The sequence below is a fragment of the Phocoena phocoena genome, chromosome 19 (genome assembly GCF_963924675.1).
Source record: "Phocoena phocoena chromosome 19, mPhoPho1.1, whole genome shotgun sequence".
Taxonomy (NCBI): Eukaryota; Metazoa; Chordata; class Mammalia; order Artiodactyla; family Phocoenidae; genus Phocoena; species Phocoena phocoena.
Genome location: NC_089237.1, coordinates 18,240,476 through 18,265,545, shown reverse-complemented (window position 1 = coordinate 18,265,545; position 25,070 = coordinate 18,240,476). Strand labels below are relative to the sequence as shown.

The 25,070-nt window shown below is 55.5% G+C and overlaps 1 protein-coding gene across 3 annotated transcripts; it reads right to left on the bottom strand.

Annotated features, from left to right (window-relative positions):
- Positions 1-688: 688 nt before the first annotated feature.
- On the bottom strand, positions 689-24,768 carry MPP2 (MAGUK p55 scaffold protein 2). Of its 3 annotated transcripts, XM_065897191.1 has the most exons (13): positions 24,712-24,768; positions 22,051-22,114; positions 17,030-17,148; positions 6,268-6,420; positions 6,002-6,151; positions 5,424-5,651; positions 4,508-4,639; positions 4,308-4,413; positions 4,158-4,226; positions 3,776-3,937; positions 2,954-3,156; positions 2,497-2,625; positions 689-1,225 (listed from the first exon to the last, which is right to left on the bottom strand). In XM_065897191.1, exons 2-13 carry the CDS (start codon positions 22,079-22,081, stop codon positions 1,049-1,051), a joined length of 1,659 nt encoding a protein of 552 aa, XP_065753263.1. In that variant the 5' UTR covers positions 22,082-22,114; positions 24,712-24,768; the 3' UTR covers positions 689-1,048. The 3 variants fall into 3 exon arrangements, with proteins under 3 accessions (XP_065753263.1, XP_065753262.1, XP_065753264.1); XM_065897190.1 differs by lacking the exons at positions 22,051-22,114; positions 24,712-24,768 and adding an exon at positions 18,696-18,777 and having other exon boundaries at positions 1,049-1,225; XM_065897192.1 differs by lacking the exons at positions 17,030-17,148; positions 22,051-22,114; positions 24,712-24,768 and adding an exon at positions 7,416-7,433 and having other exon boundaries at positions 1,049-1,225.
- Positions 24,769-25,070: the final 302 nt, after the last annotated feature.

The window sequence follows — 25,070 nt, the reverse complement described above, 5'->3', positions numbered from 1 at the left end:
CCTGCGGAACGATAAGCTGTGGAGACTCCAGTGTGGATGGCGCCCCATGGAGGTGTGCGGGGAGTCTGCTGGGGTGCAAACATCCTCCAAGGCCATGCCCCGTGGCCCAGCCCTCCCCTTTCCCCAGCCCCCAGGCCGCCTTCATGTGAGTGGGCACCTGGACCCGGCCACAGAGACCAAAATGGACACCGACCACGGACAGGGAGCCCAGACACGTCCCCACCACGGGCCACGGAGGGTTGGGAGCTTCCTGTCAGGCTCCTCGTCACAGGGCTCGGCCTCCAGCCCACCCCTGCCTGGGCTGAGCCCTCAGCCCCTGCCGCCCTTGACCTGCGGGGAGCAGAGCTGGCCTGTCAGGGGCACATTGGAGAAGTCTGTGGAGAGACTTCGGCAGTGAAAAGCTGTGCGTGAGGGAAGGACGTGAGCCAGCCCCGTTCTGAGGGGGCAGAGAACTGCGCTGCTCCCTGGCTGCGGCAACTGGCTGGCGCTTCGGCTCCTCCAGCCTTCGGGATGGCACCAGGCTGGCACCGTACCTGGGCTTGCCTAGCTGCCAGGGGGCCACGTAGCCCTCTGGCCACAGGGAACCAGCCTAAGGCCTGCTCCTAGGCTGCAGGGGCGAGAAGTAGGAGCAGCCCAGGAGTGGGGTCAGGGTGGCCAGTCCAGAGGAGAAAAACTGACTGGCGAGAGGGGTGGGGGCAGTGTACCTACTGACCACGTGGTCCCAAAGCAGCTTTTCTCTTCTCTGGACTGAACATTATGGAGGCGACTCCGACACTCCGGGGCACGGCTCGGCCCTCAGCGAGGGACATCTGGTGGCCAATGAACGTCGGGAGTGGGTAGCACCTGGGCACAGACGTGCCCCACGAACACCCACCTCCCTGGCAGTGCACGCCTCCTGCGCTGAAGCCAGACTTAGGGCCATGACCCAGGGAGAGCCAGAGCGCCGGGAACGGGAGCTGAAGGTCATGGCTGGGGCTCACGGTCGGGAAAGGGACGGATTCAGGGTTCTGGGTCCCAACCCAGAGGGCCGAGGTCCAGGAGAACAGGCTCAGTACACCCAGCTGACGGGCACCCACTGGGGCTCCGTGCGCAGCTTCTCCAGGGCGGCCTGGAGTTCACGGAAGGTCCTCTCCAGGTTTCTATTGACCAGACTGAGGTCGAAGTAATGCCCGTAGCCCCTCTGGATACGGCTGCTCTCCTCCACTGTCCGTCTCAGGTCCGCCTCCTGCCAGCACAAGGGGACCTCCCGCCCATCAGTATCCGCCTGGCACCCCCAGCGTCAGGGGGACCCACAGCCTGCCCCGTCTAGCCCCCTCCCCAAAGCCCAAAGTACCAACCATGGCAGGCACAGACCCCCTGGCTGCGGAGGCAGCAGCCCCTCCCTGCATGCCCCAAGGCAGCTCTCCTGTAACCGTGGACAGACAGATGGGTGGTGGGAAGGGAGGAAGGAAATAACCTTTAGGAAGTGCCAAGCACTGCACTAAACACTTGGCAACCAGCGTAATCTTCACTACAGCTCTGCAAGCAGGACTAATTATTCTCATTTACAACAGAGAAAACTGACGTACAAAGAGGCCACACAGCCAGCCAATGGCTGAACGGGGTCTGCCTGACTCCAAAGCCAGCGCCCCCTTCAGTCTGACTAGGCCCCCCTACCTAGACAGCCTGAAAGCAATTGCCACGCCTGGTCCTAGGGCCACCCACAAGGGCCCGAGGCAACCCCCTCTCCAGACACAGCCCAAGCTGGACCGGCAAGGGTGGGAAGGGAATACTGACTTACAGAAGCCGAGGCAGGAGCTCTAGGACTGACCCAGCTGTGTCCCGGGGGCTCCAGTAGGCTCTGTTTGTGGCCAGAGCAGGCTGCAGCAGTGGGGAGCCCAGCCCGGACCTTTCTCCTGGGTCTGAGCCCCTGACCTGGGCCTGAGAGCTGCAGTACCACAAGTGGCCAGCAGAGGGACCCCTGAGTTCAGAGCTCTGCAAACCCTACACCTGCTGGGGAAGGCTGTTCCAAGGGGTCCCTGGCGGGAGAAGGGTGCCCTGGAGTCCTGCAACACCTGCCTTGAAGCCTCTCCTCCCTGCACTGCCTCCTCCCTGATGCTAACTGGTCCCTCCAGGCAGCCTTCCAGCCTCCGGCCTCCTCCCTCCCTTCAGCCTTACCCCCAGCTGTAAACAGCCCACCTCTGCCCACAAATCGCCCACCGGCCCTCTGGGCTCCCCTGGAACCCTGTTCCCACAGAATGGACTGAGCAGGGGGCCTGGCAGAAGCTCCCGTGCCCCAGGCCAGCTGTGTCCCTGACTCTACACTTCACTTCCTCGCTCAGACCTCCATTCCCACACCTATAAAGTGGCATTCGCAAGTCTAACCTCAGTGGTACCTCAGGTGGGCGCCTCTCCCCTTCCCGACACCACCTTCTTCTCTTCCTCGGCTCTGGCTGGCCCCCCACACGACCCCAATCAGCCATTAGACCCCCACCACCACACCTTAGAGGCCCTCACCGTGAGCTGCTTGGTGGACAACCCACTCTCCAGCGCCGTCCGGTTCATGGCTCGCAGGGTCTCAAAGTCAGGGGCCTCAATGAATACCACATAAGGGACAAACTCAGCTGTTCTCAGGACCTTCACTGCCTGCAGAAGAGGAGGGTCAGGAGTTTATCCCCATGTACATCTGGGGTGATGGGGGTGAGAACAGGTACCTGGGAATAGATGAGAATGTGGACCTGGGGCTCTGGGACATGAGTCCTGGGGATGAATGGCAAAATAGCTGGCAGGTGGCTAGGGATGGGGTGACTGGGGGTCCAGGAGGCTGAGAAAGAGGTTCTAGGTGGGCTGGGTCCCTAGCAGTAGTTGAGGGGTTATAGGGGGGTACTTGGAAATATATGGGGTAATACTGGGGGGCAAGCAGAGTACCCAGAGAGGTATTGAGCAGGCTGGGAAGGAGCAGGCCAGGCAGTACCTGGGGGTTGACATCCAGCACACACACCCGGCCGGCAGCGACCACGCCCCGGATGGAGTCGATACGTGTGCCATACAGGTTGCCCTCGTATTCACCGTGTTCCAGGTATCGCCCAGCACGGATGTCAGCCTCCATCTCCGCACGGGACACAAAGCTGTAACCCTGGCCTTCCCGTTCTGAGTCCTTGGGCCTCCGGGACGTGTCTAGGGGGAAGGAGGGGCCGAATGGGCACAGGCAGGCCACACCACCTCAGACACATGTGCTCGTGCTCTACCTGCACCAAGCAGCCCTGCTGCCTTCCCGCACACCTTGCCCTCGCCCTCACCATTGGCACCCACAGACTCGAGACGTCCATACTGAGGGGACCTTCAGAAATCACTGTTGTAACCCAGTGCTTACAGATGGAGGCTGAAGCCCAGAGAGGGCAATATGCAGCCCAAAGCCACACAGCAAGGCCAAGCAGACCTGGGGTCAGCACTCAGGTTCCTGCCTCTGGTTCTGTCACCAGAAGCCCTCTTTTCCACAAGGCCACACACAGCTCATAGCCCTGTTTCACATGGGTTCCCAGCTGGGCTTTTAGCAAGTGAAACATGAGAGAAGGAAAGGTAAGGCTAGCACCACCCACGTGGCCAATGGTTCCTCGCCCTCCCCAGCCTGCAGTTCCCAAATCCACCCACAGAGGGCGCGCACCACACACCTCACACCCAAAGGTATCACTTAACCTGGGGCCTACGCAGATGCCCATTCAGTGGACCCAGCCTTGGCCCCCAGGGCAGCCCCTGCTCCCTGCCTCCCACCCGGCAGAACCCAGCCCCCACTCACAGGGCACTGTGGTGCCATAGCGATCCGGATCCCACATGATGAGTTTGTTCTTCAGGCTGCGCCGGCCCACACCCTGAGCCCCGATCAGCACCAGGGTTTTCCGGCGGAAGGGGGGCATGCGGGCCACCTCCTCATAAATGAGCAACTCGTGGCGGTCAAACTCTGGACACAGGGAGATGTCACTGCTCATCAGGTGAAGGGGGTGGGGCTGGGCTCTCAGGGAGGCCAAGGATAAGAGGGCTGGGGCCGAGGGCAGGAGGGAAAAACAGGGCAGGGCTTAGGGACAGGACTGGCAGCATCAGAACCAGGAGATGCACAAGTCATTGGTGGGGGACGGAGGGAGCACTGAAGGAGGATGGGGGAAGGGGCCCCCAACACCCACCTGCATTCTTGGTGGTCAAATACATCATTCGCTTCTTTTTCTTTCCTGAAATGCTGCCGCACAGGGTCCCTGGCCATGAGGAGATGAGCAAGTGAGGCCAGGCAGGGCCACATCAGGTCCCAGATTAGAGGTCTGGGGGCAGGACTGTACCTGAGGTGGGTGTCAGCTCCAGGTCCCGCTTGACAAAGGCTTTCCTCTTCTCCTCCAGGAGCTGACTGGGGATGAGCCCAGCGCTGCCCCCTTCCACGTGGCACGCCTGAAATGACCGCGGGACAAAGGTGTGCCTGAGTAAGCCCTCACTGCCTGCCGACACCATACCTGGAGAGACAGCGTGGGTGCCCAGGGCTCACCTGCCACCAGTTGGCGTCGTCCTGGTTTACAATCTGAAGCAGGTCCCCAGCATTGAAGCGCAGGCCAGCTTCCTTGCAGGGGATAAGGCTGTCTCTGGCTGGGTCATAGTCAAAGTGGCATTTCACAAATACCTGGGCCAGGGATTTGGCAAAGGGTCAAGGGAAGAAGCAGGGGAAGGCTGGAGGGGGCGATGCCCATTCCTGTTGCCACCCCTACCCCGAGGGTGGGGGGATGGGAGTGTCACACAGTTCACCTTCTGCCCCCTCCCCTCACAAAGATGAAAGAGACCCTGGCACTGCCCATTTAAAGGCATGATGCCGCAGGCCTGCCTGGTCCACCTCCCTGGTACCAGCCTCCCTTTGCATCCAGAACAAAAGGACTCAGAAGGATGGGGGGTCTGCTCAGGCCTGGGGCCCTGGCCCTACCCACCAGGAAGGTGGGATCATCTGGTAAGGAACACGATCCTGGCACCTAATGCAAGATCCCTCCATCCCCCTACACCCTCCCTCGGAGGAGAGGGCTCTGGCAAAAGGCTAGACAGCCAATAGGAGAGGTGAGCAGAGCAGCGAGACCTCCACAATCCACCAACCTGAAGGCATCTGTATAGAACACACGATAACCCAGTTCTGGGCACCTGTGCCTACACGCCGGCACACGGAGGGCTGCGCACGATGCAGGAGTTCATTTGTACACTCAGGTACTCCAGGCTTTAGATGCGCACACATCCCTTACACGTGCGCCTGAGTGCCCGAGACTATGGCAAGCGCGTAGCCGCATTCGCCAGATGCCTCTTGCTTTGACTACACTGGCTGGCGAGGAGGGGCTCCCATCAGGAGGCCCGTGACCCTGGCCGCCGGGAAGCTCAGCCACCCCTTGGGCCTTGTGCTGGGCGAGGGGCTTGGTGGAGGGGCCCACCTGGCGGGGCAGATGGGGCTCCTGGTAGCTGGGCAGGACTTTGAGGATAACGCTGCCGCTGGCGTTGCGGAGGAGCTCCTGCAGCGCGCGGGGGTCGCTGCCCACCGGCTGCCCGTTCACCTCCTTGATGATGTCGCCCACGTGTAGTAGGCCTTGCTGAGCCACCATGCCCCCGTGCAGAATGCGTGCGATCACCAACTCGCCACCCTCCACGCGGAATGTCACGCCCTGGGGGACGGAGGGCGGGTATGAGGAGGCGCCAACTGCTCCAAGCCAGAATCTTCAAATGGGTCTCTTAAGAGCCCCTCCATTCTACCCTTCCACCCCCGCCCTCACAGCGACCTGCTCTGCCATCTTCTGCCCAAATTCTTTACTTACGGGGGCACCAGTGGACTGAAAGTGGGCAGAATGGAGAGAGTCACAATGTCTGCGGTCTCCTGGGTGTGCTGGCGCCCGACCCTGGGCAGAGCTGATCCCGTCTTCATCTTCAGCCCTCTCCTGATCAGACTTGATCCCCGCCGGTTACTCTCAACCCCCCCTCCCGAGATTCCACCGCTGGCGCTGCCCAGCGCCCTCACCAGATGCTCTCCAGCCGTCTTGCGGACGCCCACCATGCGCACTGCATCAGGAGGCACGGGCTGGTTGCTGAACGTGGGGTCCAGGTCAGGGCTGGGGGGCGGTGTCTCATAGGTCTTTGAGGCCACAGAGTCGTGCGTCTCCAGGAGGGACTGGGGAGGCGGGGGGAAGAGGAGGGACCATGGGGCAGTGCCCCGAGGTCCCGTCCCACCCCAGTTCTAACTTCCTGCCGGCGCCACCCCCCCAGCAGCCCGGGAGAGGACCAAACCTGGAAGTGGGGCTCCTGGAGGATGCGGGCCAGCTCAGCCGCCGCGCTGCTCTGCTCGGCCAGCCGCGCCAGGTCCCGCAGGATCTCCCGCACCAGCTCCAGGTTGTTGTCCCGCACGGCCTCCAGCTTCGTCTCCTCCAGCCGCTCATGGGCCTGGGGGTGGGGGCGGGACAGGTGAAACTTGACGCTTCCCCAAGAGCCCTGGGGTACCAAACAGTGCCCCCCCCACCAGCTCCCAGGCATCTTCCCACCCCCAAATGCTGACTTTAGACCCCATCCACAGCACTGCTCCTGGTATCAGTCTCAGAGCCTCACTCACTCAGACACAAGCACACTCACACGTGCGCACAGGTGCCTTGCTCTCTCCTTTCTCCCCCAAAACAGCGACTGGGACTCATTTTAGGGAAGAGAGAATCCAAAGGATAAAATTTCATTTCCATCTCTTGCCACAGACGACCATTAACATCATCAAACTCCCCAGCCTCCAGAACCCTATAAGCATCTGAGTTCAAGGACAGCTTCTTCCAACAGACATCATGGCTGGGTGGGGTCTTGGACACCCCGTAGCCCAGATTAAGGAAGCCAGGGAAGTGGAGTAGCTTGCCCAAGGTCACAGGGACTCTAACTTGGGTCTCCAAGCCTTGAGCCCAGTGCTCCCAGTGAAGAAGGGGACAAGATATCAGTACATGGTACCAGGAGAAGGTCCTGCACCTCCTTGTTGCTCTACTGACTCTGGGCTCCATGACAATGAGCATGGGCTCCATGACAAGGTGCTCTGAAAAGGGAAAAGGAAGCCTTTGCCAGTGACGAGGCCAGCGGGGAGAGTTATGTTATGTTAAGTGGGAAGAAAGGAGTCCCATTTCAGGGATATACATGCAGACTTCTTTTTCCCTCTGAATCATCTGAAAGATAGTTGCAGACAAAAAGTACTTCGCCAGGCTTCCCTGGTGGCGCAGTGGTTGAGAGTCCACCTGCCGATGCAGGGGACACGGGTTCGTGCCTCGGTCCGGGAAGATCCCACATGCCGTGGAGCGGCTGGGCCCGTGAGCCATGGCCGCTGAGCCTGCGCGTCTGGAGCCTGTGCCCCGCAACGGGAGAGGCCACAACAGTGAGAGGCCCACGTACCCCCCCCAAAAAAAGTACTTCGCCTCAAAGTACTTCAGCATGAATCTCCTAAGAACAGGAGATCTGCTATATAAACTACAGTGCCATTATCACGTGCAAGAAATTCAGCACTGACACACCGATATAGTATTATCTAGTAGACAGTCCACGTCCATGTTCACTATTGTCTCAAAAATATTCTTTATAGCTTTATTCTTCTGATCTACAATCTAACCAAGATCACATGTTAAATTTGGTTGTCACATCTTTTTATTCTCCTTTAATCTAGAACAGACTCCAATGACTCTTAGTCTTTCAGGGCTTTTTTTTTTTTTTTTTTCAGGTCAAGCAGGAAATACACATGTGGTTTTGTTAGATATTGACAAACTCCCCTCCATGGGGCTTGTGCCACTTTGCCATCCCACCAGCATTAGCTGAGAAACTCTCCTGAAGCCTTGCCACCAGAGTGTGTGATCAAACCTTTGAATGTCTGCCAATCACATGGATGAGAAACCATCTCTCAGTGGGGTTTGATTTGCATTTTGCTTATTATGAGTGAAACTGAGCAGCTCTTCATATGTTTAAAGGCCATCTGTATATCTTTTTCTGTGAACTGTCTGTTCATGTCTTCTGCCAATTTTTCCATCAGATCTTGTTTCTTTCTTTTTCTCACTTTTTTAAACATTCTCTATATTAGGAAAATAAGCCCTTTATCTGTAATACGTCTTGCAAATATTTACCCCCAGTTTGTCATTTGTCGTTTGACTCAGCTTATGTTTTTTTGTCAATGCAAAAAATATATATTTAATGTAGTTAAATTTATTAACATTTTATGCATCTGAATTTTGAGGCATAGTTTTTTAAAAAGGCATTCCTTACACACAGATCCATGTTTCCTTCTAGAATGTGTATGGCTTGTTTTCTCAATCTCTGATCTTCTTGGAAGTTTATTTTCATGTACAGTATGAGGTATGGACCTACTCTGATATCTTTCCAAATGACTATCCAGGTATCCCAATACCATTTAATAAAAATCCATAAGAAAATTATTCCTTAATTTTCTGTGTGTGATAATGATAGTGTGATTTTTTTTTAAAGAACCTTTATCTTTGGGCTTCCCTGGTGGCGCAGTGGTCAAGAGTCCGCCTGCCGATGCAGGGGACACGGGTTCGTGCCCCGGTCCGGGAAGATCCCACATGCCGCGGAGCAGCTGGGCCCGTGAGCCATGGCCGCTGAGCCTGCGCGTCCGGAGCCTGTGCTCCGCAACAGGAGAGGCCACAACAGTGAGAGGGCCCACGTACCGCAAAAAAAAAAAAAAAAGAATCTATCTTTTATCTATACAAATTGAAATACAGATAAAATTATGTCTGAGATTTCCTTCAAAATAATTCAGGAGACAGAGGAGGAGGAGGTGGAGGTATGCATAAAACAAGATTGTTCATGAGTTGTTAAATGTTGAAGTAGGATAATGGATGATGGGGGTTCAAGAAACATTTTTGAAAATTTCCATAATAGAAAGTTGTTCAAGCCCATGAGATGGGGAGATTTTAATAACATCTCATAAGGATACTCTGAGGATTTGGTGAGATGGACACAGTGCCTGGCACACAGCAGGTGCTCAATAAAGGCTCGCTCCTTTCCTGTCTTCTCTTCCCCAAACGGGCCAGGGAAACAGCATCCCACACAGGGACGCATATTGGCCCCACTGTCACTAAATCACCCTCTGCTGGGGGAGCAGCATTTCAGCCTGACTCCTACAGTCTGGCTGGGCAGAGGGTTCCCTGCTGGGGAAAAAGACAATTGAAGGGGCAAAGGAGTAGTACTCGGAGCCCCGTTATGCCTTGATGATCCTCAGAAGCCAGAGGGCAGAGACATGACCCAGAAGGTTCCACCAAACCCTATGAGATCTTCACTCATTAAGCTCAGCACAGCCCACAGAGCTTGACTCCGTTACCAGTGTCTAGACAATGCTGAGAGCCCAAGGCCCCAGGAAATGTTTCAAGAATAAAGAAAGGCACTCAGGCTTGCAGCCGTCTCACCATGGTGACCCTGGCCAGGCTCCTTCCGGTTAACGGGAGCTAGCTGTGGCCCAGGTTACGTGAGAAGCATAGAGGTTGCCCATTTTAGCTTTAGCATCTTCTGCTCCATGGATGAAGAGGACAAGTTTTCCCAGAAGCCCTCACTTAACCAAGCAGGAAGCCAGTGTGTCTCCCACGCCTTTTACCTCCCACCTTTGACTTAATGACCCCTCCCCCTAGGCCGATCCATTCCTCTGCCTGTGGCCCCCCCCCCGGATGTCTTACCCACAGATGGAAGATCACAGCTCTCCAAGCTCAACCTTCCTGGGCCAGAGGAAACTTTAAACATTTAATCATTCAAATACAAAAGAAACACTACCAGCAGGCTGACCCAAACAGCTGACTGACCAATACTGAGAACACCCAACACGTGTCACGATTTGCAGCAGCTTTCCAGGGGCTTTGGGAACTCAGAATTGGATTGATCATGTCTTCGGCTCATAATGTATTCTCATCATTGGTTTGTGCACGGCCTCCTTTTAGTTGGTTGGTATTAAATGAGGTACTTTTGTAATAATACAACAAGGATCTAAGTAGCCACCACTTAGATCATAAAGGAGGATCTTGACCATATCCTACATCTAATCACATGCCCCGCGCACCCATCCACCCACCTCTCCCGCTCAGAAACCACCATCTTGATTCCCTGTGTTCCTCATGCCCTGGCTTCTCATTTTACATCGTTTTATTGTATCTATATGTATTCAGTATATTCCTAAAATAAATACTGTTTTTAGTTATTTTAACCTTTAAAAAAAGGGACTTGTGCTATATATGATTCCTGGAGGCCTGATTTTTTTTTCACTTAGCATTAAGTGAAAAATTGTTTCACTTACTATTTTTTTTGCAAAGATTTACTCTTATTTTTCATATTAGGTGAACACATATTCACTTAATATTAATTTTCATTTAATGTTATTTTGCTAAGATTCATTCTTTTTTCCCATATCACATTAGTTCCTTCTTTTTTTTTTTTTTTTTTTTGACCATGCCACACAGTATGTGGGATCTTAGTTCCCTGACCAGGGATTGAACCTGCGCCCCCTGCAGTGGAAGCGTGCAGTCTTAACCACTGGACAGCCAGGGAAGTCCTAGTTCATTCATTTTAATGGCTGTATTGTAGTCCATCGTGTGATATGCCATATCTGATTCATCTCCTCTCTCCTTGAAAGGCATCTGGGTCATTTCAGGTTTTTGCCATTCCAAACAGTACTACTATGAACATTCCAGTCTATGTCTCCTGGTGCACATGTGAGTTTCTCCCAGGAGCAGAATTGCTGGGCCAGGGGGTATATACATGTTTGATGGTAAAATAACACACTTGACAGACATTCCACTTAAATGTCACAATGACCCTGTGAGATTAATAGTATCAAGGCCATTTTCCCAATAAAGTATCCGAGGCTCTAACGGGTAAAATGAATTCCTTTTCACAGCTCATGGGTGTACAGCAGGGACTCCTGTCAAAGTTTCCTGAGCGTCCCCACAGCTGTGATGTCACTCTGGGCGCCTGTTTTTAGAACGCGTGCTCTTGTACAACACACACTACAGTATTAGAGGCACAAGGCCCCACAGCCAGGAGAGTGGTTTTGAATTTCTGTGGTAACCATTTGCTTAATTCGGCTCTGAAAAATCACCCTCAGCACAGCAGGGGCTTAAGCTCCTTATAGAGCAGAAACTTGGGCCAGGTTCACACTTGGCCGATGGTAGAGCCGGCCCTTAAACCCAGATCCTTCAGCTCCCGATCCAGAGCCGGATGTAAGCTGCAGATGTAGAAACGCCACACAGCCTTTCTTGGAGAATCTTTTTCCCTCTGCCTTCCCACTCCAACCTCTCTGATCAGGAGACAGAATTCTCATTTGAAGCCCAGGCTCATAATTAAGTAGTTCAAAATCTGAAAGTCCAGAGTGTGGTAAGCCAGAAAGTAAAGGGACTCTTCAACCTGGATTTGGCCACGTGACCTGCTTTGGACAATGGGACAATAGCAAATGTGATGCAAAACAGAGGCTTGGAAAGTGCCGAGGGGTTGGGGGCTGGTCTTCCACTGCTGCTGAGACCACCATGTGAAGCAGCCTGGGCCACCCTCCTAGAGGATGAGAGACCACACCATCCTAAACATTGCAGTCTTCCCAGCTGAGACACCAGACATGTGACTGAGGCTATCCTAGACTACCCCATCCCAACTGAGCAAGCTCAGTCCAGAAAAACTACCCAACCAATCCACAAAGTCATGAGACATAAATCAAAGTTGTTTTAAGCCACTGTGCTGTGGGGTGGTTTGTTACACAGCGAAAGCCAACTGATGCACTGGGCTCCCCACCACTGTAGCCTCTGTTTGTCATGTCCCCTGGTCAGAGGCTCCATCTTAGTGACCCTCCTGGCCCCTCATTCTTGTCAGGCCCTGCCTTGCTTTGCCAGCTCTCTCACCTCCCCCTTGCCACAGGACTGGAGTCTTCCCTAAGAACTCTAGTCCAATGGCCAAGACTGCATTAGAACAACTCTTCATGGTTTAAAAATGCTTCCACATCCATGACCTCCCGCTATCCCGACCACAACTCTGAGAGGTAAGCATCGTTATCCCCGCTTCTCAGAAGAAATGACTGAAGCTCAGAGAGGTTCTCAGACCTACTAAAGCCACACAGCTAGCCAGTGCATCTTCTGACTCCAAACCCTGTGCTTTTTCTTCTTCATCTCACGTGGATTAGTTCACAGGCCCCCCAGCTGGCAGATGTCCCCACTGGTAACAGTTTACCTAAATTTCTGACTGTCATCTGCCTTTGATTTCTCGCCGTGGCCTTGTCCGTTGTTGGAACACCTGTTACTGGGTCCATGTCAGAGCTCCCAGATGTCACCCACCTGCCAGGGCTGCCACGTGCTGTCTGTAGCCAACCCTCTGAATTTGTGATCTGCCTGCCAAATTTGACTTCCTTCAGAACCTGTAACTCTCTGGGTTTGTCCCCTCAGGGACCTGCTCCTCCCTGGTCCCAGATCTACCCAGTGTAGCCCCTCCCACATCATCTGCCACATCCCTGGAGAGGAGAGTCATCAGGGTAAGGGAAGGAGGTGAATAGCTACCACATGGGGGTTCCGACTGGACTCCGCTCCTGTGGGTTTCTGGGCCACCAAGCTTTTGCAGCTGGACCTTTGATCAAAGTACTTTGTCTAATAGGTTTGAAATTGATCTGTGTGTACATAATCATTAAAATAGGTGAGAAAGAGTAAGAAGTAGGTCCTGTTGTCCAAAGCGAGTCACTCAGTCAAGCCCAGACTGAAGAGTAGAAACTCTCCCTTTTGATGAGAGGACTGGCAAAGTTGCATTGTAAAGGGTCACGCATAAAGTGATCGGAAAGATTTCTACTGAGCTCAGATGGGCCTTTATGGAGATTCACTTCCTGTTTGTTTCACAGCTAGATGGAGAGAAGTCACTGGGTTCCCTTAGCCCCTGAGCCTCTTACGGGGGTCTCAGCATTGAAGACATGTCCACACTACCTTCTGTTGTGTTAATGCACAACTGGAACCATTCTAGGAATTTCTTGGGAGGAAATTCTGGCCGGCTTACCCCAAGAACACTTCTGGAGAAGGGAGTTTACTTACGGTCTGGCACAGCACATTGGTAATTTCTCAATCAGGCAGGGGTCCCAGGACTGGGACATTGCAGGGCTCAGTAAGAAAATGACAGACTCGGGCTCTCTCGGGAGAAGAATAAACTTTCTGACAGTTCATTGCCATAGCCCTAGCTCTGTGCCTGGGACTTGGATATTTGTGCCATAGATATTGTGCCATAGATATTTGTTGAATAGAGGACGGATGACAATGACTAAGTGAAGGACAGAGCCATCCAGCCGGCAATCCCATCTTTGGAGAGCTGTCAAATGGGTTCCACAAGGCCATCAGAGAGGAATGCTATGGGGGTGGGGGTGGGAGGGTCACACCTTGCAGGGTGCTGGCTACAGGATCTTCTAACCCAGAGGTTCTGCATCCCGAGAGCCCCTCCTTATCTCACTGGCTGTCCCGCTATAGAAGCAATAGCTAGAGTGACTCAGAGATGATGTGGTTTAATAAATCCAACCGTGAAGTCAGCTTTGGAAGGTTACAGATGTTGAGGTTCAAATGTGCATACTCAGCAACTCCGCTGCCAAGTGCCCACCCTAGAGAAACTCTCACGCATGTGCAGAAGCAGATGGGTATGAGGATGTCCACGGCAGCTCTGTGCTTTACAGAGGCAAGTCAGCGACAGTGTGCCTGTCTCCCAGCAGGGGAACCAGTAAATGAATACACTGGGCTCTCTTCACCTATCGGAATACCACACAACAGTTCAAATGAATCTATATCTCTACGCATGTCAATAACTATATTACTTATATGAACTAGAAATCTCAAAAACCATAGCTGTTTACGCGATCATTCCATCACGCAAAGCTTAAAACCACATATAAGAGGGGCACGGGGCTTCCCTGGTGGCGCAGTGGTTGAGAGTCTGCCTGCGAATGCAGGGGACACGGGTTCGAGCCCTGGTCTGGGAGGATCCCGCATGCCGCGGAGCAACTGGGCCCGTGAGCCACAATTACTGAGCCTGCGCGTCTGGAGCCTGTGCTCCACAGAGAAGAGAGGCAACGATAGTGAGAGGCCCACGCACGGCGATGAAGAGTGGACCCCGCTTGCCACAACTAGAGAAAGCCCTCACACAGAAACGGAGACCCAACACAGCCATAAATAAATTAATTAATTAAAAAAAAAAATTTTAAAAAACACACACACAAAAAAAAGAGGGGCACGTTGTTTACATCTAAATACATGTGTAGGCAAGACAGGCACACATTCAGGGGAACAGCATCATCGACTCAAGCCAGGGGTCACCTGTGGGCAGGGGAAGCAGTGGAAATGAGGAAAAGGGGAGAGGCATTCACTGGATCACGCTTTTATTTCTTAAAAAGAAAGAGCAGGAACTAAAGCAAACATGGCCGGCATTCACATCCTGGAGGTGGGTACTCAGAGGTCTGTTATGTGCTTTTTCTACACACTCTCTTGTATTCACTCATTCAATAAATATTCAGTGAGCACCTACAATGTGCCAGGCACTGTTCCAGGCTCTGGGGATACAGTAGCAAATCAAGCAGACATCCCTGTCCTCAAGAAGCTCGTAATCTCTCTGTATGAAACAGGCATAATTCCTTGTTTTGATTTTTAACACATGAATCCAATCCTTGACCACCGAATGAGAAGCAGCTTGCCTTTCTCCAGTCCCCTACAATCTGCTCAGTTTTCTCTTCCCCAGAACCTCCCACTAGCGACCCTCTCACACCTCTCATCTTCCATCGTTAACGACTGCCCTTGGTCTTCAGCCATTCCACAGATGATAACATACCAGGCTGTGTCCCCGGGACACAGCATCCCCTGTAGCAAGGGGGCCTAGTCCCCTTCCACGCCCCATGTCAGGGCCGACCACAGCTGTCCTGTGACAGAGTCCCCACCCTCACCCTGTGGAAGACCCATCACCTGATTGTACCACCCTCCCCCTCCCCGCCATCACTGTCATTGCCAACTTCCTGGTTACGCTCACCACCATTCACTGGAGACCCTGGAACTGCCTCTAGTCTCCCCCCCCACAACACCTGTGTAGACACCCCTTCCCACGAGCCCTCCATTCCTAGATGTCTCTTTTTTTAAAAAATACTTATTTGGCTGTTCCAGGTCTTAGTTGCGGCATGCTGGATCTTTAGTTACAGCCTGGAGGCTCTTAGTTGCGGCATGCAGGATCTAGTTCCCTGACTAGGGATCGAACCCAGGCCCCCTGCATTGGGAGCACAGAGTCTTAGCCACTGGACCACCAGGGAAGTCCCAATTCCTAGACTTCTTTAACATCGATGACCTTCCCGTCCACTGCAGCCACATCCTAGATTGTCATGTCACCCCCAGAACTGTCCTCCTTGGAAATCTTTCACTTCCCAACCCTCTCTCTGACCTCGGCCTTCATTTCTTCCAGCTATACACTCTATCCCCAAATCCGGAGAGCCCCCAGGCCTTCACCTCCGTTTTCTCCCTGCCCCTCTGTCTGCTCCTGGCCACTCTCCCCTCCCCTCCCAACCTCGGCCCCAGAGGTGATGCTCTGGACCATTCTCACCTCTCCCTGCATCTCAGCCTCCCACAGCCCCCATCCAGCACAAGCCCTGGACCAAAGCCACCCTCTGTGCCTCTGGCCTGAGTCACCCCCACCCTGAGATAGACAGTCTGGAGCCCTGTCGATCCCGCTCCCCGGCTTTGGTGGGTTCCCTCTCTCCCCTTCAGTTATTAATTAGTTGAACCTTCACTTCCAAATCCCCCCCTCCGCCCCGCTCCACTCAACCCCTGACCCCTGATGGCCAGCTGAAGACTGCCCGCCTCCCCTGAGAAATCTGAGCCATTAGCATGACTCCCTGCGACTCCCAGCCTTGGGAGTCCTCCTCATCCTCCGCAGTGAAGGATCGCCCCCTCCCCAGTCTATCCTTGCTTCTTATCTCACGTGAAGGCAGCACCAGCCTTACACTTGCCCTGTGCAGAATCCCAGGTGCGTGGCTACCTGCACCCCTCACCTTCCACACCCAAATATCAAGTACTGACAATTTACTTCCTAAATATTTCTTTCATCCTCCCCTCCCTCAAGCCCTGTTACCACAGGTCTAGTTCAGGGCCATCCCTGACACTGGCCTCTCCAACTCCAGCCATGACCCTCCAACCACCCTTCCTGTGGCTGCCAGAGTGATACTCCTAAAACACCTGTGTGCCGTCATCACACCCATGCTTAAAACCCACAAAAGGCTCCAGGTTGCTCACAGGACATCACAGGACGATGCCCAAGCCCCAGGCATAGCCCCCAGGGCCCTTCACCAGCTGCCAACAGCTGCCAACATCTCCACAGCTCACACTCCCTGTCTCACACCTAAAGCTCCGGCCTCACGCTGACACTTGCAGCTCCTGTACACTTCTGGCTCTTTCTCATCCCTGTTTCTGCTCAAGCAACATTCCATGGCATGGAATGCCCTGCCCCTCCTTCTCATACTTCAAGACTCAGCACAAATGGCCCTTCCTCCAGGAAGTCTTCCCTACCCGCCCCGGGCTGGGTCAGGCATCTGTCCCTTACACTCCCCAAATGCCTAGCGCATCTGCCTCTATCACTGCTGTTACCAAAGTGTTTTATAACTTTGTTTTAGTGAGTCTCTCCCCCACCTGATATGTGGCAGGTGACCTTAGATAGATGTCCGCACAAAATGCCCAAAGGCAGAAAGCTAAGCAGGATGAACTCTGGAGATTCCAAATCACAGGCATGCTCACCCCTAACCAATCATACCCTCTACAAGTTGGCAGTCACCAAACACCCATCCATGTGGGCACATCTACACACTCACCAGTCAGGCGTGGGGGCAGCCTCCCTACCTGCAGTGTCTCAGATTCATCACCTGGGCATGGATGTCCATGCTTACCCCCCTCTGGGGGTCTCCGGTGCCACGTGCCCCATTCCCAGCACCCCTGTGGCTAACATCCCCCCACACACTATGCCTCCCCAGGCACAGTGCCCTTGTGCCAGCCTCGCTGGAGCACTCTACCTTGGCCAGGGATCTCACTATAGGACTTTCCATAATGCCTCGAAGGAAGATCAGGTCCAGTTCGGCTGCCCCTGTGGCATTGGGGAGGGATCCCAGGTTGTCCAGGACTTGCTGCATGGCTGGAGGGAAGGAGCAGGCAGTGAGACACACAAGTACCAGCTGAGCACAGGGGACCCAAACACACCATGGAAACCCTGCCCTTCTTACCCCACATCCCACAGAAGACAGCGCCTCCCCGGGAGCACACACTTCCCTGCCTGGCACTCCTGGGACTCCTTGAATGCCTGGGGCAGGGGCCCTAAGAAGGGAGGGGCAATTTCCTTGGCCCTAGGTAATGTTAGCCTGGGCAGGTGGAAGGCTCCAGGCACCAGGAAGTGGACTCCGAGGTGGGGGGAGGGGAGAAAAGAAAGCGGGTGTCAGGTTCCAGGTTCTGCCCTAAACCAGAGAACCACATCATTCAACCTCTGGATGGGCTGAAGCCACAGGACTCAGCCACCTGCACGTGGTGGGCTCAGGGATGAGAAACGGCGCTTGGAGCACGCCCCTGAGTGCAAGTCAAGCAGGCAGCCATGCAGGAGGTCAGGGCCTACCCAGTATCCAGTACCAGCTGCGCCACTAATTCAGAGTGATTTTGCACTAGTCACTGTCCCTCACAGGCCTCAGTCTTTCCTTCCTGTAAAATGGGTGGATTAAACTGGTTGGTATCTACAGGCCCTTCAGCTCTGAAAGACAATGACCCCGAACTTAATACAGGTCATAGGAAGCCAGGGCTGAGGCCCAGAACACTGGTAGGAGCTGGGGAAACAGGCACCCTGGGGCTTGGGATGGTTGTGGAAACCCAAGGGCAGAGGGCAGACCAAGTCATCCCAGGGATCAGCAAACCCTCAGCCTGGGATGGGACATAAGCAAGGGCGTGAGAACACCTGAAGCTGGGCCACTGCTGAGGTCTGAGGTGGGGGCTGTCTTCCCTCACCAGCAGAGGTGGGAGCTCCTGGCCGTGGCAGGTTCTGGGGGAAGGAAGGGAGAGGCAGAGTGTGCCCAGCTGGGGGCAGAGATGGGCAGGGGGTATCATTACTCTGCCACCCTGCTACCCATGCCTACGTCCGCATAACAGCACCCAAACCGGGGAGGAGGAGGGGTGGTGGGTACAGTCCCTGGCAACTCTCACGGCTCTCGGCAGTGCCCCCCTCCTCCAGGACGGAATGGGGGTGGGGCGCAGGAGGCTTTGAGACTGGGGCTGGCAGCTACTGTCCGGGGACTCTTGGCCTCCCAACCTCTTCCCCCTCATCCTTCCCACCTTCTCCAGAAAAGACACCCACACCTGCCCTCCAGACCCCTTCTGCTCAGGCCTGGGCTTGGCATTGGTCAGACACCTGCAAGGCCCTCAGTGGGCTCAGAAAGAGGCCAGGGCAGGGACCCTTCCCGCTCTGCCAGGATATCCTGGGACCCTCCCTCTCCAGTCATCCTCACACAGAGATTCCCCAGCCTGCCAGCCATCGGGAGGACTGAGCCAGGGTAGTTGGTGCCCTCAGCCCAGGCCAGCGCTCCCGGAGGGCCGCGCCCCCAGACCCTTAGGCTCCCAGAGAGCCCGCTCCTAGGGACTCTCTCCAGATGCCCCAAAGCCCGCAGGACCAGCCCCCAGCCTCGCCACCCCGCCTTTCCCTACCTTCCCTCCGGAGCTCGGCCTCCTCAGAGGAGCCCAGGGATATACCCTCCAAAGAGGCCCCGCAGCCCGGGCTGCCGGCCATGGCTGCCCCCGACCCGGCCCAGGGTTCCCGGAGTAGCCTCCACGCCGCCGCCGCCTTCCCAGTCAGAGGCTGGCAGCGCTGGAGGAGGCGGGACTCAGAGAGCGCCCGCTGCAGGGTCAGCCAATAGCAAGGCTCAGCTGTCTGACCGCCTTGCTGATTGGCCAAAGCCCCGACTGTAGCAGAGAGGCGGGGAAGGGGCGGTGGGAGGGTCCTTGTCCCACGGGTGGCAGGATCCCCCAGTTTTAGTACCTACCACTAAAAGGGAAGGAAGCGGCTGAGAGAAGGTTTGCAGGGGGAAGGGGTTAAGCATGCAGCCCCTTCAGGACGGGAGCGGTGCTCAGAGACCCTCCCCTCCCAGCCCTGCAGTGAGAAACCCAAGGTGGGTGGGGACTTGGCCCCATCTTGTTCCCGCCCCGCCTCCTGCAAGTCCCTCCTCTATTACACCCCATGCCACCTCCTCCTGAGCCTTCCGACCTCTCCTCTCAGTCCCCTCTCCAAGCCCAGTTTCCTTTACAATGACCCCCTCCGGATCTAAGGAAGCCACCAAGAACGACTCTCGGTCCTCCGCCAGGAGGCTGTGGCAACACTCTGGCATGGGACAAATACCTCAAGCCCCAAATGCCTCCCCCAGCTGCTAGCCATGAAGCGGTGAGGGGGAGAAGAAGGAGGGAAAGGGGTGACACCACTGTGGGCAGGGAAGGGCGCCCCAAGCCCTCTGACCCCACATCTCAGCAGCAGCTTCTCCCTCCCCATCTCCCAGTTGCGCTCCCCCTTGCTTAAGGGGGTGATGCCCGTGGGCAAGTCAGGCATCTTGGGGTTGGGGAAGGGAAAAGGTGAGGGAGCATTCACGCTGCAGAGACCAGGGGGTCCGGGGGGGAGGGGGTGGATGGCGATTTGAAAGTTACCCCAGCCCAGAGCCACCATTCATTCCTCTGAGACCCTGTACCCATGAGGCCACCACTAGGCGCTGCCGCCGCCACCAGACTGCCATTCCCTGAGGAGTGACACCAGGTCACAGCACACCCATGGTTGCCATGGCAGCAAGCAGGATTACACACTAGGACACTAACCCAGAGATTTAAAGGGACAGCTCCAACTGAAAGCCCCACATCCTAGCCTTGATTCAAAGAAAGGAGGGAACCAGCTGAAGGGGGAAGAGAGGGCAGAGCTGATGGACTGGAGCCCAGCGGTAAGCTGTCTAAACTCTTAGCCCATGCCAACACCCGTGTATCTCCAACCCTCAGGAAAAGGACTCCTCCACCTTACTAGGAATAGAGTTGGGGTCTCTCTGCTAGAGGAATACACCCACACCATCTCCCTCTCTCCACAATGATAGTGGCCATATTGACACGTAGATAAGGGTAGAAAGACCCTGCTAGCTTCACTGTCTGCAGAGCCCAAGGCAAGGACCTCTGGGGGAAGGCAGAGGGGACGGGGAGGATGGACCTGACCTTAGAGGCATGGGCGCAGCTGTCTGTCAGGCCCATGGGAAGTGTAATGACCTCCAAATGAGGAGGGGCAGAACCCACCATTAGATTTTCGAGGCCAGGAGCCAAGTCCAGCCCCAGGGCAGGCACAGAGGGCCACCTGAGGGAAAGACGAGACTCCTATGCTTTGAGTCTCCCATCACCTCTTTACAGACACAGGCTCCAAGAGGTTAATGCAGCTTGCTCCTATCCTTCTTCCTTTGAATATGGAAAGGCAAAGCAGCCCGTGGCACAACACCCAAGGCAGCAGGTGCCCCAGGAGTCCTCAGAGGAAGCAGGCCCTCACCCCCCCCACCGGGCTCAACTCCCTGCCCTGTCCCCCACCCCACCAGGGCTTATCAAGAGGCCTGCAGCAGGGAAACTAAATCCTGGGCCTTCCCCTCCCTCTACACCCCTCCCAGGCACTATTAATGGGTTTACTGGACAGTCCCAGATTGAGAGGCCTTTAATCACAGGCTCAGGGATGGGCTTAATTAACCCCTAAGCAGCTTACACAGGGGCCCAGGGAGGCTGGAGCAGCAGGGGGAGGCACTGAGCCCTCCAAGACTGCAGAAGCTGGGGGACGTTGGTACAGTCCCGCCACTGCATGGAGAACAGGCCCTTCCTGGGGGACAAGGGTGTCACAGATTAGGCTCTGGCCCACTCACAGCACCCTTCACTTTCCTAGTTCAGTTTGTCAGAGGAGAGAAATCAGAGCAATACAAGAGCAGTTTACAATTATTAGGGCCCTTAGAAAGCCTCTAGCACAGGGCACTTCACCTGGTGGGTCTCTGAATGCACTTAAGGGGGCATCCCTGAAGCCCTGGAGTAGAATGCAGATTTTGTGCATAGAAGACTTTGTTTATGATGAAGACCCTCGGCTTTCATCAGATTCTCAATGGGATTCAGGACCCATACAAGTTAAAAACACCGATATTGTCCCAACACTTCATCTTCCAGATGGGGAAACCTAGGTCCTAAAAGGGAGGTGACTGGCTCAGGGCCACAGGTTAACAACTCAGCAGCACAGCATAATAACTGTGAATATTCTTTTTTTTTTTTTTTTTTTTTTTTATTTTTTATTTTTTATTTTTTTTGCGGTATGCGGGCCTCTCACTGTTGTGGCCTCTCCCGTTGTGGAGCACAGGCCCCGGACGTGCAGGCTCAGCGGCCATGGCTCACGGGCCCAGCCGCTCCGCAGCATGTGGGATCTTCCCGGACCAGGGCACGAACCCATGTCCCCCGCATCGGCAGGCGGACTCTCAACCACTGCGCCACCAGGGAAGCCCCAACTGTGAATATTCTTAATGTGCGTTCTCTGTCATAGCCTTTACACCTCTTTACAGAAGAAGAGACGCAGGCTCCAGGAATTTAAGCAGCTTGTTCCTGAGGCTTCCTAGCTGGTCTGGGTGACCCACACCCTTGCCCTAAAACCTCCTATAGAACTAAGTCAAGGCTTCCTGACCTGGCATTCTCCACGCACAGCTTCCTGTGCCCCAGCACACACACACTCCCATCTTAGCACGTGACAGTCCACTCTACCCATCTGGTGGGCACTGCACCGTGGACTTCTCCAGAGCATGCATTCCCCTGGCCTCCCTGGAGGTGAGTTGTGCTGTGTCTCCAGCCCCACCCTGGGGCGGGTGCAGCAGGGTGATAGAAGTTGCCAAAGAAATGGCCAAGCAGCTGGGTGGAGCAGCTGCGGCAGGGGTAGTTTGTTCTTCCAGGGGAGCTGTGCGAGGGCCTGATTGCTGCTCCCCACCCTCTGAACCACTGATATAAACTGACATCCCCACTCCCTTCTTACCAGACTCAGAGTTGGTGGCGGCAACTGGCATGGTGCAATCAGCAAGGGCTCTGAAATGGCTCTCCTGGAGGAGGGGAGACAGAAGGTTGAGAAGGCATGAGGGCAAAGCAAGGGAAGTTATTAGGAAGGGCCTCGCCCTCAGGATCACCCAGCGAGGTAGGGGAGAGGGCATTGCCCTGACACTAAATGATCCCACAGTCCTGGGAGGCAGGAAGAGCAGATATTACATGCCCATTTCTCCAAGGAGGAGGAGACAGAGGATCAGAGAGGTTAGTTGATTTGCCCAAGGTCACAAAGCTAATAAAGAGAGCTACAATGAAAACCCAGGTTTTATGACTCAAAAAAATTGTTTCTGCCTACCATCTGTCTGTTTTTTTTTTTTTTTTTTTTGAGAGAGAGAAAGGGTGGGAAAAAGTCCAGTTTGAGTCAAAAGCAGGAAAGATGGGTGTTCCCTGACTTGAAGCTCCATGGGTCAAGAACCGCATCAGTTTTATTTTGCCTCTGGATCCCAGACTAGCGCGGTGTAAATGCTCCACAGACGTTTGTCCATCTGTCTGACAGAAATGATGTCATTCATCCCCAAGGCCTCTCTTGTTTCCTCTTTCTCCCCCTGCCCCTTCTTAGCTGGAGCTGGGACAAGGAGAGCAGGGGCTCTGGGCAGAACCAGCCATGGAGTTTACAGACCCAGTTCCCATCCCAGGTCCTCCCCAAGCTGGGGTTGGATCTCTCATTCTCCAGGGGAGGGTGCAGGTGGGTAACCCACCATTCTTCCCCACTTTGCCTTCCTGGGCCTGTGCTGCTGGAGAAAACCCTAATTCCTGGTTGCCTTGACAACAGGAGGCGGTGGCTCACAGCAGGGGTGGGGGAGTGCAGGGAAGCAGCTGGCAGTGCCCACTTTAGGACTGAATGCTACTGGGCCCTGGGGGTGGGGGAGCCACAACTTCACCTCCCCCACCAAAAGGTCCCTAGAGGGACCACTACCTGATTTTAATAAAATCTTCTCTCCTCCTATCACCTTCCCAGGCCTGAGCTGGTCATCTGAGCTCAAGTAGCAGAAATTACAAAAGTGGAAGGATGGCTCCCCTTCCTCCTGCATCTGCCCCTGAGAACAAGGAAGAAAGGAGCTTTCGGGGAGAGGAAGGGCACCCCCTGTCAGGCTAGCACCCAGGCTGGGAGCAATGCCCAGGATCCACTGTACCAGCTAGTGCGCCGGGCGCCAAACCCTGCTGTCCTATTCCTACACAGTATCGAGGAGGGCTCCCTTCCTGCCCCCTCCCAGGTCCCAAGGACCTGGAACCTGCAGCCCTCTCCTGGCTGGAGCTAATCTCCCTGACGGTTGCTGGCAAAGAGAACTCCCGATGTCCTCCTTCCCCCGAGGGTGGAAGGTGGGAAGAGGCAGGGAGGATCCTGTCCCCAGAAGTCTTGCCTAGCCTGCCTGGGTTTTCCCTCTGGGGAGTCGGTTCCCACGGCATCGGCTAGCTCTGCCCTCCCCCCACCCAAGCCTCCGAGAGGGCGGGGCCCGGCTGTGCCCACAGGAGAACAGCAGTGCCAGGCAAGCCAGCCTGGCTCTGAGCCAAGGTCCGGAGCCCAGGCATCTGGGAACCCGCACCTCAGCTTCCAAAACCTTGGGCCCAGGAGCCCTCTCACCCCTACGTCCAGGCTATCCACACTAACCAGGGTCGGTAGATGATGTGGGCCCACCGAGAAAGGGGGAGCTTTCCTCCAAGCTCCGTCAATACCCGTACAAAGAGATGGAGAGGAGAAAGGTCTGACAAAGGCACTTTGAAGACCGACAGGTCGTGGGGAGGGGTAGACAGACTGGGTCTCGGTGGCCGGGCGGGTCTGCAAGCACCGACTATCAGAGCGCCCCCGTCCCCCGCCCCACCCCGCTCCAAGAGCCCAGCCCGAAAACGCTGGGCGCTAGGACCTGGGAGGAGGGGGGTGTGTTGCGAGCCATCAAAGTAGGCTCTTTGCTTGCACGCCCGCCGGAGACTAGGGGATGAGGTCACTGAATGGCTGCGCCCCCACCCCCACCCCGTCCTCACTCTCCCCCCGCCCCCCCACCTTAGTTGACCTAACTTTCTGGCCCTGGCTGCTCGCTCCTGGCACCGATCCCTTCCCAGGTCTCCAGATCCTAGCCTTGGCCCCCGACCCAGACCCGCCCCCTCTACAACCTGGGAAGCGAAGAAGCATCACACCCCCTTCCCAGGACACCCTCCCAGGAAAGATTATGGTGTTGGCCTCCCAAGGTGGCGGGGGAGCCAAGGGGACCAACGCAACCTCTGTCTTGCGCCCCCAACCCCGGAAGAGCTAACAGCGCGGTTCTTACGTAATGCCTGGCTCCGAAGTCCCCAGAATCCGCACGGCCCCCAGAGAAGCCGCCCGGACGCCCAGGCCCCTCACAGCCCACCAGCTCTGTGCCTGACGTCACTTAGGAGCCCTCGCCGCGGGGGCGGGGGCCAGCAAAAATGGGCAGCGGGGTTTGGTCTCTCTCTAGGAGCACCCGAGAAAGGGGGGTGGGGGCGGGAGGGTGAGAGGGAGGGGACTGGCCTGAGGGAAGAGGCCAGGGGAGGTGGGACGCAGAGAAAGGGCCACAAGTGCCGTGCCAGGACGAAGAGGGCCCTCGGGTGGGTGCTGGCTCGGGGGCTGGGGGGCGCCTACCTGCGCCCCGAGAGGCCCCTAGCTCGGGGTTGCTCCAGCGCAGCCCGGCGCTCCGCGTTTATTGCTTGTCAATCGCAACCCCCGGTCTTAAAGCGGCGAGGCCTTCTCTGCGCGAAGGGGCGGAGACCGAGAGAGGAGGGGAGGGGGATATGGATGCCGCGGGACCACTCCGAGGAAAGTAGCCTTTCCGAGCAGCTAGTGGGTAGGCCGGGAGGTGGTGGTCTGGGAGACACTGCACAGTCCAGGATCTACCCTCCTCCCCAACTTGCCTTCTACTCGGGGAAGCAAGGACTGGGACCTGTACCTACTCTCGGCGCCCAGCGATCCCTTAAAAGGGCGATGGTGAAAGATTACCCGCC

Coding starts and splice junctions, on each gene's coding strand:
- MPP2 (XM_065897190.1), bottom strand. CDS start 18,777: ATGGCCGGCAGCCCGGGCTGCGGGGCCTCTTTGGAGGGTATATCCCTG. Junction 4,227..4,307: donor GGAGCTGACACCCACCTCAG/GTACAGTCCTGC, acceptor CCTCATGGCCAG/GGACCCTGTGCGGCAGCATT. Junction 1,226..2,496: donor TGTCCACCAAGCAGCTCACG/GTGAGGGCCTCT, acceptor TTGTGCTGGCAG/GAGGCGGACCTGAGACGGAC.